At 37.1% G+C, this 13712-nt stretch overlaps 1 protein-coding gene across 9 annotated transcripts in view; it reads right to left on the minus strand.

Annotated features, from left to right (window-relative positions):
* MTMR3 (myotubularin related protein 3) overlaps positions 1 to 13712 on the minus strand; it is an 88779-nt gene that overhangs the window by 49769 nt on the left and 25298 nt on the right. For 7 of the 9 annotated variants that reach the window (XM_062590382.1, XM_062590380.1, XM_062590377.1 and 4 more), the window contains exons 2-3: positions 4629 to 4706; positions 3098 to 3135 (exon numbers count right to left, since the gene is read on the minus strand). In XM_062590382.1, coding sequence (XP_062446366.1) covers positions 3098 to 3130 — 33 coding nt within the window. In that variant the 5' untranslated portion in view covers positions 3131 to 3135; positions 4629 to 4706. The remainder of the gene's footprint in view (positions 1 to 3097; positions 3136 to 4628; positions 4707 to 13712) is intronic. The other 2 variants (XM_062590378.1, XM_062590375.1) reach the window with 1 other exon arrangement.

Genomic DNA, 13712 nt, shown 5'->3' on the forward strand with positions numbered 1-13712 from the left:
GACTGCAGAGAGGAGGAGGCTGAGTGGTGGCAGGGAGATGGGCTAGAGATGAGAGCAGGCAGAGGATGTTTCGGAACTGGAACGGGATGTCAAACGATTCAAAGCCTGTATTACCTACCGCGTCAGCCAACATTACCACTTTTGTAAAGCTCAACTTGGTGTTCATATAACAGAAAATAAGAACTCAAAATACAGCAAACCTGTCCAGGCCAGATGGAAAAACTTGGAACTCCTGAGCCCTTTATTTTAACTAATTTCATTAAAAGTATATGGCCCCAGGTATATAGCAGGCTGGTTCCTGACAGGAGTCCATTACACACCATACTACTAAACAGAAAAGTGCAAGTCCTTAAGCATTTTCTTTATTACAGGGAGAACTTTCAATTTAGATTACAAAGTCTGGAGTTAAACAGTAGACATATTCCACAGTAAAATATCGTGGGCATTTAAAAAGTTATAGATTATATTTTTCTAATGAATTACATTGTATGCAACACAATGCAACTTTTTTCTGGACTTCATTATCACAGAAAAAGATTATTCTTACTCATTGAACCGGAAAATTATGTTTGCCTTGTGCTTAAAAATCATGACTGTATTACACTAAACATGGATAAACTGAATAGCATATATGTCAAATTGTTCAGGAATATAAATATATAAAACTGGAGGAAAATATGAGCAGAACTGAGATGGAACTGCCACTAATTCTTTGAAAAAATGAAGGAAATATTAGATATAAGAGCATAATTTTGAACAAAAAAGAAAAATAAAAACTAGAAAACTTGATAGCAAACAGAAACCATCAACTAAGCAAAAATCTATCAATAAAGAAAAACTGAAAAAACAGCACAGAAATTTCTATGACTACAAGAATGAAAGCGAGTAAGAGATTCTTTTAAGTTATTAGAAACCAAGGAAATCTAGAAACGTACTCTGTCAACAATAAGATGAAGACAATATTATTGTTAGTATTGATTTAAAAAATGAAGAATTATTTAATAAATATTTTTGTTTCAAAGGAAGCAGAAGGATGACAACAGCTCCATATGACCTTCATATGAACGTGAGTTCCCTCTGTAGCTGTGATTCAATGAACCACAGTGATTAAAGCTAAGCCGGCCATAAATTCATCAGGTTTGACCTCTCTCATATATCAGAAGTCACAAAATTTCAGTCCCTGTATTCAAACCAAGACCTTGTGCTTGATTACAGCACAACTCCATATTTTATTTATGCTGTATTAGGTTATCTTCCCCCAAAAATCTACTTTTGACTTGAAGATATCAAGAAATAAGAAATACAGCAGTTCTCTCAAAGGCATCTGGTTTTAGCTTCTAAACTTTGTTTCTGACTACATGTTTTCCAGATTAAGTGATGCACCTTTGTCCTTGCTCTACAAGATTTAAAAAATGAACCTCCTGCTCAATGAAATTTAAACTGATGGCTGGCTAAGTAATAGGCTTATTTGTCCAACAGACCTCCGTCTTCAAGTTCATCTGTCAAGAAAAGGCACAGACTGGCTTATCTTTGCAGTATATTCTGATAAAATGAACATTAATGATTCAAGAGAAGATGGATTTAAGCACTGTAAGACTCTACATAAATCTCCTTCTCCACCCACAAAGTAGTTATTAGTTTACACATTCTTTTGTCAAGCCTATAGCCAGACAGAAGAGGGATAAAGAGTAACAGCATGTTTAGATAAGTACCTCTAAGGAGGACATCTCAGTTACCACTTCTGCAGGCTGCTAGAGATGAGCTCTTGGCACTACTGCCTTCTGCAGCCAACTACCTTCTTGCCAGCACAGAGTCTGCTGTTCCAGAACCACAGTTTAAGTGGTTAAGACCAAACATTTCCAGTCCATCTAGATGATTTAGATACCATTTAATCATACCTTTAAACACTGACAGTAAAGACTTCTGAATAGAAAAAAAAGACTGCGCTATTTCAGAAAATTTCTTTAACTGGGTTAGGTTTAGCTCAGTTGGTTAGAGCATTTTGCTAATAATGCCAAGGTCACGGGTCCAATCCCTGTATGGGCCACTCGCTTGAGGGTTGGACTAGATGACCTCCATAGGTCCCTTCCAACCTTACCAATTCTATGATTTAGGCATGATTAATAAAGAAACAAATACATAATTAAAAAGATGAGCTTTATTACAAACCTAAAAAATGCCTAGTGTCACTGATGAGAAGTTTGAATTTATTAGGCACTCTGATGTGACAAAATTGTTCTTTTACACTTTGGATTGGTTAGATATATTTATGTTAAAAGTTTAGTACACTAACCATCAACATGTTAATAACAACAATATTAACTTAAAGAAATAGCTCTTTTAAAATTTCCAAAAATCCAATATGAACCATTAGCAGAGATTACTCAAATAACTGCAGAACAGGTTTCTTAATTGTAACTGTTGTATTTAGCTGCAAAACTACTTCTACTACACTACTGTGGTTTTTACATGAATGTGGAGAATTTCCTTTCTTTAAGTGAGTTTTAGGAAAGTTATGTGAACAAAAATATAGTGTTTTCAGTGTCAGATATAAACTGTGATGTTGCCAAGGTAAAAGGTACAAGAATTTATAAAACTTTCTGATATGAATACAATCTGCATGCTCATGCTGCTTCTAAATGTTGATGAAATGCTTCATCACCTTAACTGCTTTAACACAAAAGTATTTCTAAAAACTACTGGCAAATACAGCAAGAAAGAATTTGTTAGAATGAAGTTTGTTGATCTGATGGAAAACAAATCCACTTGAAGAAATAATTCATTTCCCATCACATCAGCAAGCTGATCCCACTCACCCCATCACCTCCTGATCACTAGACTCAGTGCAATGGAGTGGAACGAAACACACTAGTGGGACCCGGATAGGCAGAGGGGGACCACAGCCTGTTTTCAGCAGCACCACATAGTGAGACTATGCAAATTAACTGTGAAATGACACTTGTAATCTCAATCTCTTTCCATACCAAGAGCTTTCTAATCCATTTCTATCATGCAACTAGCAAACTCTTTCAAGTTAGTCATGCAATAGAAAAAGGATGATAGTGATTTTGGGACAATTAGGAAGGTGATTTCTGACCTGTGCTGTAAAAGCCCTTGTCCTTGACGTCATATAACCTAAAGGAAAGAGGTCATGTTTCATATTCTGAACTCCAACAAGCAGTTCTGTTGAATTTTACCGAAGATAATTAATGCATCGTGCTATTTTCAAAGACAGTTTGCTACGAAATGTGATTAGCACAACCTGATTAAAGAAATCTATTTGCAAATTGACCCATTCTGTATTTTCTGAATAGTAGCTGAATGGAGCAGAATTCTAGTTTTGTTTAACCACGGCTGACATATCATCAGTTCTTCCATAACAGCAAAAAACATTTTCCAGGATCAAACAGAAGTGTTCAAATACAGCTCGGATAATAACTGACGAAGAAAAAGTCTTAAATTAAGGCTCCTATTTATAGGATAGCATATAAATACTAGATAGCTTATAAACTGTATGGTGAAAGTCACTTGCATTGTTAGGAATAACATTTTTTTTGATAAAAGTGCAGCCAAAAAAGGTTTATTAAGTTATCAATTTCCTCTGCTATTAAATTACATACAAACAAAAAAAAATGCTAGTATTGTAATTCTCCATCCTTATGTTCTGCTTGAAAGGATAAACGATTAGTTGAGGTTGCAACCTCAGAATCTGTTCAGCTAGTACAGGAATATCTTAATTACTTTCCATTATAAGATGTGCCCTCAGGTTTAAATTATGTACATAATTAAAAGTAGCATTAACCATCTGTTTGCCAAAAATTTCAATTAAAATGATCATTTAAATTCACACATATTTCAATACAGCTGGATTGTAATGTATGGCAAGGAAAAAAAAATTGGAGAAAAGATGAAGAAAAATGAAGGATTCAAGTGTTTCACATTCTTCCCCTGCCTTCCTCTTCCAAATCCTGAATTCCATTTATTTCAGTATCATAAGCAAACTCAGTCAACTCTGGTTTCTCAAAATATAGCTATTTGTTGAGTTACAGTTGTCCTTAACAGTTTTAGATTGGAACCTAAAGATTTTGATAATGAAGCACCAGAATATTTCTGCATGAAGGTGATCTTCATGCAGGTGATCTTGCTTTAGCAAAAGATGCTTCTGTTACACAGTGGAAACACTTCTTCCCTTTTTGGAGGTGGGAGGAAAATATGCAGAGATGAGGATGAACACCCACTTTCTTTTTCACTGTGTGAAACACACAGCGTTTCCCTTTTTCCTGACATGCATTTAGAAGTAACTGAATACCTTCCAGAAGTATTGACCTACATAGTAACTATCAACATGGATATTTAGACTTCACCCAGGAAATGAGCAGGTTATATGGGCACGTGAGTTCTCTGTACAATCAAGAGTCAAAATCTTTTTTTTTTTTTAATTAAAGGTTAAATGTTATATAATTCCATTATAAATTCCACAGCAGCAAAAAAAAAAAAAAAAAAAAAAAAAAAAGTCTTCCTAACATCTTGGAAACCACTTGATTTAATGAAGAGACTAATCTACAACTGCAGAATCCACTTGCAGTAGGTAGCCTGTCTCATCAAAATCATACAATTTACTAACTTACCAAAGAGTAATAGACAACAAAACAGTCCTCTCTGTCCCAGAAAGTCTCAGGCAATGCTCCAATACTTCACAATGGCAACTGCAAAGAAAAAGACAATATTTGAAAACATAAAGCTTAAATTTAAGATACTTCTTGCTAAATAGCCAATAACTTGCACAAGAAACTTAACTGTCATGCTAGTTTGTTCTAATTAAAGAGGAAAAGTAAAAAATTACTTACTATCACATAAGAACTCACAATCATTGAGATCTTAAGACACCTGAAGGGGGAATTCAGCAACTATATTCTGACAGGTATGCCTGCTCTGGTTAAGGCTTGACTTCTAGTAGGGAACAGTGCATAAAACTTGGCCTTAAAGCAATTCAAATGTTTTTTCAACATTCTTTGGTACAGGAAAGTGAGGAAATAAACTATTTTGCAATGCAGGCTACAGAATAACTCTTTTGTTGTATATAAAATCCAGCTGCTTTTGTACTCTTCACAAGTGTTTTTTAATTTTAAAATATATTAAGCTTTTTTTCAAAAAAATTAGATGAAATCCCCCAGTCAGTGGCTACTGCCTAAGTGCAAAGGGGCAAAGCTACAAAAAAAAAATAAAAATAAAAAAAAAACAAGTGGAGAGTTATGCTGTTATGATACCATTCTTCCCAACCCCACTCTCTTTGAGTCTCCAAAGGCAGTACATACAGTAATTCCCTAAAACATAAACGTAAGTCTTGTGTTATAAGTACACATTTGTTCATAAAGTTACACGGATTAAATATCTTGTTTGCATCGTGCCTATGCAGTCACTTCAGCAGGTATTCACAGACATCTTCCATAGCGCCTGAACGATTGCTTTAAGAGCTTGAGTCATATGGGATACAAAGGTCCAGACTAAAACACTCCAAAGCTAAAATTAAAATTCCTGGCTAAACCCAACCATTCCTAAAGCATGCGAGCAACTAGACCGATGCAATACCACTCCCTTGCTTCCAGTACACCAACAGATTTGCTCTCTACAATAACTTGGAAACTATCCTAATAGCACACTGGATTTATGTATGCCTAGAAAGTTTGACTTATACAAATAAATAATCCTGCTGCTAGTAGTTTGCTAGGACTCTGATGTGCCCCAAATAGTGGTAACTTTCACATTCTGCTCAATTAAAAATATATCTATTTTAAATTTATTGTCTCATTTAGTTCCTATTTTATGACTGGAAGAACAAAAAGTGCTTTCAGTAAACAAAAAAGGGATACCTAATTTTAGGTTTCAGGTAGTAGAAAAGGATATTTAAAACATGTCAACTTGGAAGCTTTAAGCAAAAGGAGTTTAATATTTCATGCAGTGGCTGCTCTTTAGGAAAAACGGTATATAAATCTCTACATTTAGCTATTATTAAAAAAAAATAAAGAGGGGGGGCACCATGGGAAGATTCTGCTTTAACAGAGAAAACAGGAAAGGATTTAACATGCTAATAATGATCACAGTTGTTACAACCCAGAGGTAAGCATGAATGATGATTTTATAAAATAGCTTCCAAGTGCACCATTTTGTTACCTGCAAAAGAGGTCAGCTGTTTTTTCTTATGTCTCCCACAGCAGACAACCAGCAAGCCAAATTCCAGTTCCAACAGCTTTTACGGGTTACTGATAATTAAATATAGCACAGGAAGCAAAAAGCACACAGCTTTACTCTGAGGGAGTAGGTTAACCATGGAACAAGTTCAACTTTACAACTGCTCGGCGTATAAAGTTGCCTTTGATGGGAATACCGAGAAAGCTCGTTAAAAGAAGTTCTGCAGACTACGCAATTCAAGGACTTTCTTCAGAGACACTTTTCTGACCAAGCCCATGCTTTCAAAAAGGCAAAACACATGTATAGCGTAGTTGGAGGGAGACTTAGTTTTTGTTTTAGGTCCCAGAGAAAACCTGGATGCAATCTGCAGCAAACATTCTCTCAAATTTAACAAGTTCTGGAGGAAGCTTCTGGATCTCTAGAGTTTTCTAGAGAAATTTAAAAACAGGAAGAAAATGTTCTGATGTAAGTGTTAATAATTCTGCTTTATTTCTGCCAGTATTTGGAAACTACTTCATGACACACTCGTTGGCATTCCTCCTGTAAGGCTGCTAGGCGCAGATAAGCACCCAGAATGCTATCACTTCCTCAGGCAACAACTTGTGCCAAAAAAAAAAATAAATAAATAAAAGACTGTAAAAAGAAACATGTTACTTACGTTCACTGTTGTTAAAACCCACATGTAAGCCTGAATTAATTTTACAGAATAGTTTCTAAAAGCACCATCTGGTTACCTGCAAAAGAGGGCAACGATTTTTGCACAGGATTTTTCCTAGCATCTCACAGTCACTGATGGGAGGAGCAGCCTCCAGGACTGCTACAAGTGTTCAATTAACACAGCTAAGTAAATCTAAGCAAATATCCTAGGGAAAAGGGATCAAGCCTTCCCAGCTGTGTCCTCCCACTATTTCCCTTGCATTGGCTGTTCTGTTTGAATGATCCATGGTGAATGGACTCAGCACCACAACGGGCACTGGGAAAAGAGAAAAGACGAAAGAGCACGGTCTCTTTCAATAACTTCTACAAAGTCAAACTTATCTGGAAAGGGAATAGGCTTTTTATCGTCTTTCTTGCCAAGCCATCACACAAACTCATATCCAGTATGTTTCCTTTAGTTTATTGAGTTTTCTTAAGCACAGATATTGGGGTTCTGAAGGACATATTAACATTGTTCAATTTTAAATACTGAAAAAGTCTTTTCATCAGATAGCTCTGGTGCTTAAGGTGATCTGAATTTGAATAGTTAAGCTAAGCTTTTGCTTTGAACCATCTTCCTGGGATCCCTCTGTCTGTTGGCTGTTTAGGGAACTCTGACATCAGATAAACGCTTGACGTGAATATCCACTTTGGTCTTGCCTCTGCTGCATTTTCTTGGAAGATGCTATGGAGAGCTGAAGAGGTTAGATGACAAAACATGCATACTACAATAGTGAAAACTAAGTAGTGAAATAATTAAGAGAAAAAATCTCCTTGGAGATTTTCCCAATTTGACTGCACAAGGCCCTTGAGCAACCTGATCTGACTTCAAAGGTGGCCCTGTTCTGAGCAAGGCAGTGGGCTAGACTACCTTCAATTTAAATTATGCTATAAATTTGTGATAATGCTTCTGTTAACATGCATTTAAATTAAACACAGTCAAATGGTTGGGAAAAAACTCTCAAGTAACATTTTAACACACAGGCTTAGTTAACTAAAGCTTGGAAAGCCGGCGCTTTAGTTTCTTAGCTGAAAGGACGTATCTAGCAAAAACAAAAAAGGAAGATTTGATAAACGTAAAAGGAAATGATAGAAGAAAACAACAATCCAAATTCAAATCTTCTCTAGCCACAGAAAATGCTAGCCTTAGAGAACTAGACAAAAACAAACTTTTTTTCCTTCTCACAGTCAGCTATTGTGAAGTTTATTCTCCCTTCACTGAACTATTGCGTTTCTGCATGGGTTATGCCACACCATGTCACAACCTCAACATTATGCAATGTGGCTTCTGATTCAAAGTTCTCTATTTTTGTTTACATTTCAAACACTTTGCTCGCATATAACTTAGCTTTGGAGTGAATGGACCTCCTCTTGCACCATACTATCACACATTTACCATTTTGCCACCTGTTTGTCCATTTATTCTTAGTTTAAGCTCGCATTTTGTCTATGGTTCTTCTTGGCCTCTCCTTCTCTTTTTGTGCTCTTGCTCTTGGATTCTAACTTGTTTTCCTCTAAAGCTATTTTTACCCTATTCTTGGTAGTACTTTGTTCTTATTCCTTAACATGTTACCAGCTACATAGCACTCGAGGGGATGCGGCTGGCTTGTGGCTGAGCTAAAAACCACAGAGGAGAAGAGAACGTTGGGCTGGCTGCACTGAATGTAGTTGCTCCTGAGACTGGATATTGCAAGGTTACTACTCTATAGAAAATTTTAAAATACACACACAGAGAAGGAGAAAAAAATTGCTGACCTTTAGGGAGGCACTTTCTGGTATACACTGTCAAGTGTCTCCTCCTATATACTTCCCAAAACTAACTTAGGTAACTGAATTTCCAGTTTAGAAAGCAGGTGAATTTGCAGAAACAGCCATATGTATACTCAAACACATCACAGAGAACGAGCAAAGAGAACAGCCATGCTGAATCTCCTTTTCTCTTCATTCAGATGACAACCCAGAGTTCCACATAAGATGCTCTCCTGAAAACATCTTACCCCATTTGTCATTCTACTTGTGCTTCTGTGTGAGTGACAAACAAGTAACCTTTTAATTACAGAAGTCCAAAGCATCCAAAACGTTTTGTTGATGCATGGCACTGCACTGACTGATAACACTATTGGTAGCTAATTTGGGGGTTTGTGGAACTTTTAACAGGTAGGCATATTAGTTGCCTTAATCTTCTCAGTCAGAACTGGCATCGATCTGTTTTTAAAAGTAATTTGACTAAGCTGATTATTTTTATTTATCTTTGCATACTAGTTAAAAAAAATCAATTCTCTTGCACTCTTCAAAAATTGAATTCAGAAGTAACTGCTGAAAAATAAAATGTGTGTCAAATCTCAAAACAGTAAGAAAAGATTCAAATGACAGAAGAATCAAGTAAGAGAGGCAGTAGAAGTACTGCTAAGACTGCTACTAGCTAATAGTGATAAAGAAAATTTGATCTTGCATTAGGAAAGATCAGTTTCTTCCATAAGAGATGTAAAAAAGGCGAGATTACAGTAAATTCCAATAACTTAGAGATTTTTAAGAAAAAGCATGTTCCTATGATTAAAAGATTCTATTTCAAAATTCTTCTGCATTGATCTCAAAACAATCCAGACCAAAGCAGTGCAGCAAGCTCAAGACCAAGAAGCTGAAGAAAACTTCACTTCTTGTAACATTTCCAATTCTTTTCTTTGAATTTCTTTTTTTTTTTTTTCATTTGGATAAGCCCCTGAGATCCAAATTCTGCAAATATGTTTGTGTGTAAATTGGGGCATAATTTACCTGCCCATGAAGTTCTTCCATCAAACCACCAGAAGCCTGAAGTGTTGATTATTAATCCATTCTCCTTCTTCCTTTTCTTTCAAGTACTCTTTATTCCTTAACTCTGCTTGCCTGACACAAGCAAGGAATGTTTGCTAAGAAAAGAAGACTGAGGGGGGATCTTATCACTGTCTATAAGTCCCTGGAGGGAGGGTGTCGAGGGGACGGGAACAAACTCTTTTCAGTTGTCCCATGTGACAGGACAAGAGGCAATGGGCAGAAACTGAACCACAGGAAGTTCCGCCTGAACATGAGGGGGAATTTCTTCACTGTGAGAGTGACAGAGCACTGGAACTCCACTGCCCAGAGAGATTGCAGAGTATCCTTCTCTGCAGATATTCAAGGCCTGCCTGGATGCAACGCTGTCTAACATGCTCTAGGTGACCCTGCTGAGCAGGGAGGTTGGACTAGATGATCTCCAGTAGTCCCTTCCAAACTTACTGATTCTATGATTCTATGAAAGACACAAGAGCTACATGGAACAGCTTGAACTCCGGAGAGACTTGCCAAGATGGGATCTGAATTTGATTCATATAGAAGAGTTTGGAGGATGCAGAACTCCCACTTGGGAGCAAAGTGGTGGAAATGGAGAGGTCGCAGAACAACGGCTAGAAAGGTGACCAAGTGGGTTGGATAGGGGAAAATTATGTTAAAAGGTGACACCCCCCCAAAAAAAATTAATTACAACAGGAAGAACCTCTCAAGCATTTTACTTATTCTCCCTAAACACCTAGTCAGCCTTCTTTCCCCTACCAGAGTATTTTTTTCTTTCACTTGGTTCTCTCTGCTAACTAGATGAGCCCTGAAACAAAGAAAGATACTGTTCTCTGGAAATCTCAACATACATCAGTTACCACAATAGACTCCCTATATGCTGCACTTCATTGTCATCCAGTGCAACCCCATAGAGCTCTAGAAGTCATACGGAAGGGAAATTTTAAAACTGGAAAAACTAAGGGTGTCAGGAGCCACTTTGTTTTGATGAGTCCTCTGGAGTTTCGGCTTATATTTGCCCAAGATATTCTTCACAGAAGTACTTTAAGGCAATGCACATCCAGTCATAGCTATTAGCTCGTAAATGTACAAATTGACCTCATTTGCACAATACTTTGCTTTGGCACAAAGCTTTTGAGACCTCTTTAGCAAGCACCAGTCAATGTTTTTGCCATAAGACAACTTTATTTAAATAGCAAATACTTGCTACGCATAATTCACGTATTTACTTCTCAAAACATTTAAGGGCTTTAAAGTTGCTACAAAAAGTCCATATCAGGAAACTCAGCCCTCAGAAATTCTCAGTGCATTCCTCTAAAAAGCTACATGAGAACAGAAGGGACACTACAAAAAGCCTCCGTTCTGTCATAAAGGCCTCTAACTAGATGCTATTTTACTGCACTTTGCACAATGCTATTACAAATCACTTCACTTTAATCCATTAATTCTTAAATTGCACAGGAAAAAAAAAACAGTTTTGTCCTGAAGCCTGTTTGGGCAAGACACCCACATGCCATCGCTATCCTCTGCATCTAGGAATCAAAGGCCACTTGAGAGGCTTTAACAGAACAAATGGGAACTGTGCAGAGCCTTACACAGGCCTCCTGCCTTCCAGGAGGGTGAAAGTCAATCATTTCATGTGACCTAACCACACACCAGCCCTTGGCAAAGCCGTGGCACACTCCAAAAATGCTTTTATATGTTTTTCTTTGAGTAGCTTGTGCTTACATACAGGCTATTTAAGACTATATTTTCAAGAAGGTGTTTTTTCTAAAAACAAGTAAGAAACCCACACACTCTCCAGCTCAGGTTTCAGGTCCCTGAAACAGGCTGAGCCATCAAAGGGGAAGGGTCCTGCTTCAATATTCTCCCCCTCCCCAAACTTACAGACTGACATTTCATATCTCCATGGCCTTGCTCAATTTGTGGATGCAGTTCAGAACTAATCCATAAAGACCACCACGGGAGCAGAGCGCAACACGAGCTGGTAAGCACCACATTATAGCACCACTCTTTTAAAAATTGTGGCTGTTTGTTTTTAAAGCAGATGCTGACAAAAAAATGTTGAAAGCAAATCTATGTCTTTCAGTAGTTGTAGAATTTGAGTCAATTTACAAATCTGAGTGCTGTCAAGGTTACTCCCCCACTCCCTTCTTCTTGGCCATATCTACTCAACTAATTTGCTCATCTTCCTTAGAAACCTGACAGAAATAGAAAGGTTTTGTGTTGCTGTTGTTTTTTTCTAAAAGAACTAACAGTGGTACATATGAAATATTAAAATAATGCTCATGTAAACTCGAAAATGTATTAACATTGGTTGTAGGTGCTACTGCTTAAACATGTAAGATCTAAAAAAGTGGGATCAGTACTACATACACATGAAAATTTGGTTAAGTCATCTTTTGGTTTCAGCAATTTTCATAAGAGTCTTGCTATAAATGGTTTTATTATAGTGTTCCTATAGTGAAATAAAAATGACACTAAGACAGAACAAAACACAAATGATCAAGAGGCTACATGGATCTTTTATTGGAGAGTCTTAAATTCACAAATTCTTTATTTCAGGAAAAAAAAAACTCTTTGCAAAATTAATTTTATACAAGACTAAAAAAAAAAAAAACCTGTTCCTAAAAACTCTTCACTCTAATGCAGGTTTGTTTGCTCCAACTCTTATAAGATTAAAATGGCTGCAATATTGTTTGGAGCAGAACCTCAGCACTGGCCTTCTCCATCAGCCTATTGTGCAAACCCAGGCACGAGCACCTTCACTGCAGATGTTAGATGTTCAACAAGGAGAGGAAGTCTTTCAGATACCACATGCAAGTTAGCTGAGTGAACCCTCCTGCTAGTTTACAATCTTAATTTGTAGCTCTACAGCCAAACTAGTGCGGATTTGCAGCTCAAACTCCAATTATGATTGAATAAAGCTAGCTCTACCTTAGAGCTATAAAACATACAACTGATTTCTGTACCAACAGGAAGAAAAATTGTCTTTAAGGATAACACATAGCCATGATATTTCTGTTTGCATTAATGAACTCATGGGATAAAGAGCCAGTCTCTTCCATTCAACCATGGGGATAGGAAGAACATGTTTGATCACAACGTTAGTAGCCCTGTTTATTTACAGTACAAAGCTGTGTAAATACAAAAAAGCATGAGTCCAAATATTTTACTAGTACATGTAAAATAATCTTGGATCAATACAAATTAACCAAATAATTACATTCAGAGCATTGACTTAAGTGGAGAGCCAACTACACACAGTCACAAGAGGCTGTCCTTTTTATGAACTGTCCTGATGAATTTTACACTTCGGGAGTTAAGGGAGAATCAGGCTAGTCTTTCCGAGGATCACAAAGAGGTCTGGTTTTTGGAGAAGAGTGCAGATGCCTGTTTGGGCATCATCCACAAGACTACTGAGACATCAACAGTCCTTCTATCATCCACTTAAAGAGTGTGCAAGTTTACAAGGCAAAAGTTAGAAGTTATGAACAGATAAAATGGTGTGCGTACACATGATAAGAGGATCAGCCAGGGCTGGTAAAGGAAACACCACCAACTTACATGACAGTAAGTAATTTTCTACTAGGTGCCCTTTAGATAGCAAGTTTAAAGCCAGACAACTGAATCACCATACTACATTACTCCCCTCCTCATGTTTGAGCTGCCAACCTCTTCCACATTAGAGGGGTAAACAACACTGGTTCAGCCAATCTGCCAGCACAGTGCCCCAGAGAAACCTGCTGCTCCATGCTCTTTCTTTGGTCAGCTGATTCAATTCACTAAAGCCAGAGGAAGAACACCCACACAAAAACAGAGAAGAGTAAACACTTTCTCATACAGTTAGGCAGCTTCAATATTCGTCAAATACTAAGGCAGTTATTTATTCCCATTTTTCTCCATCCATGAATGGCCAGGTACTTTTGGAAATGTATTTACTATATATAGCTTTCCATGTGCAAACTGATAGCTTCTCTTTCAAATAAGGGACTCCATGACTAAAATAAGAGACAAGAAAG

Source organism: Rhea pennata, chromosome 17, assembly GCF_028389875.1.
Source record: "Rhea pennata isolate bPtePen1 chromosome 17, bPtePen1.pri, whole genome shotgun sequence".
In the NCBI taxonomy this organism is placed as follows: Eukaryota; Metazoa; Chordata; class Aves; order Rheiformes; family Rheidae; genus Rhea; species Rhea pennata.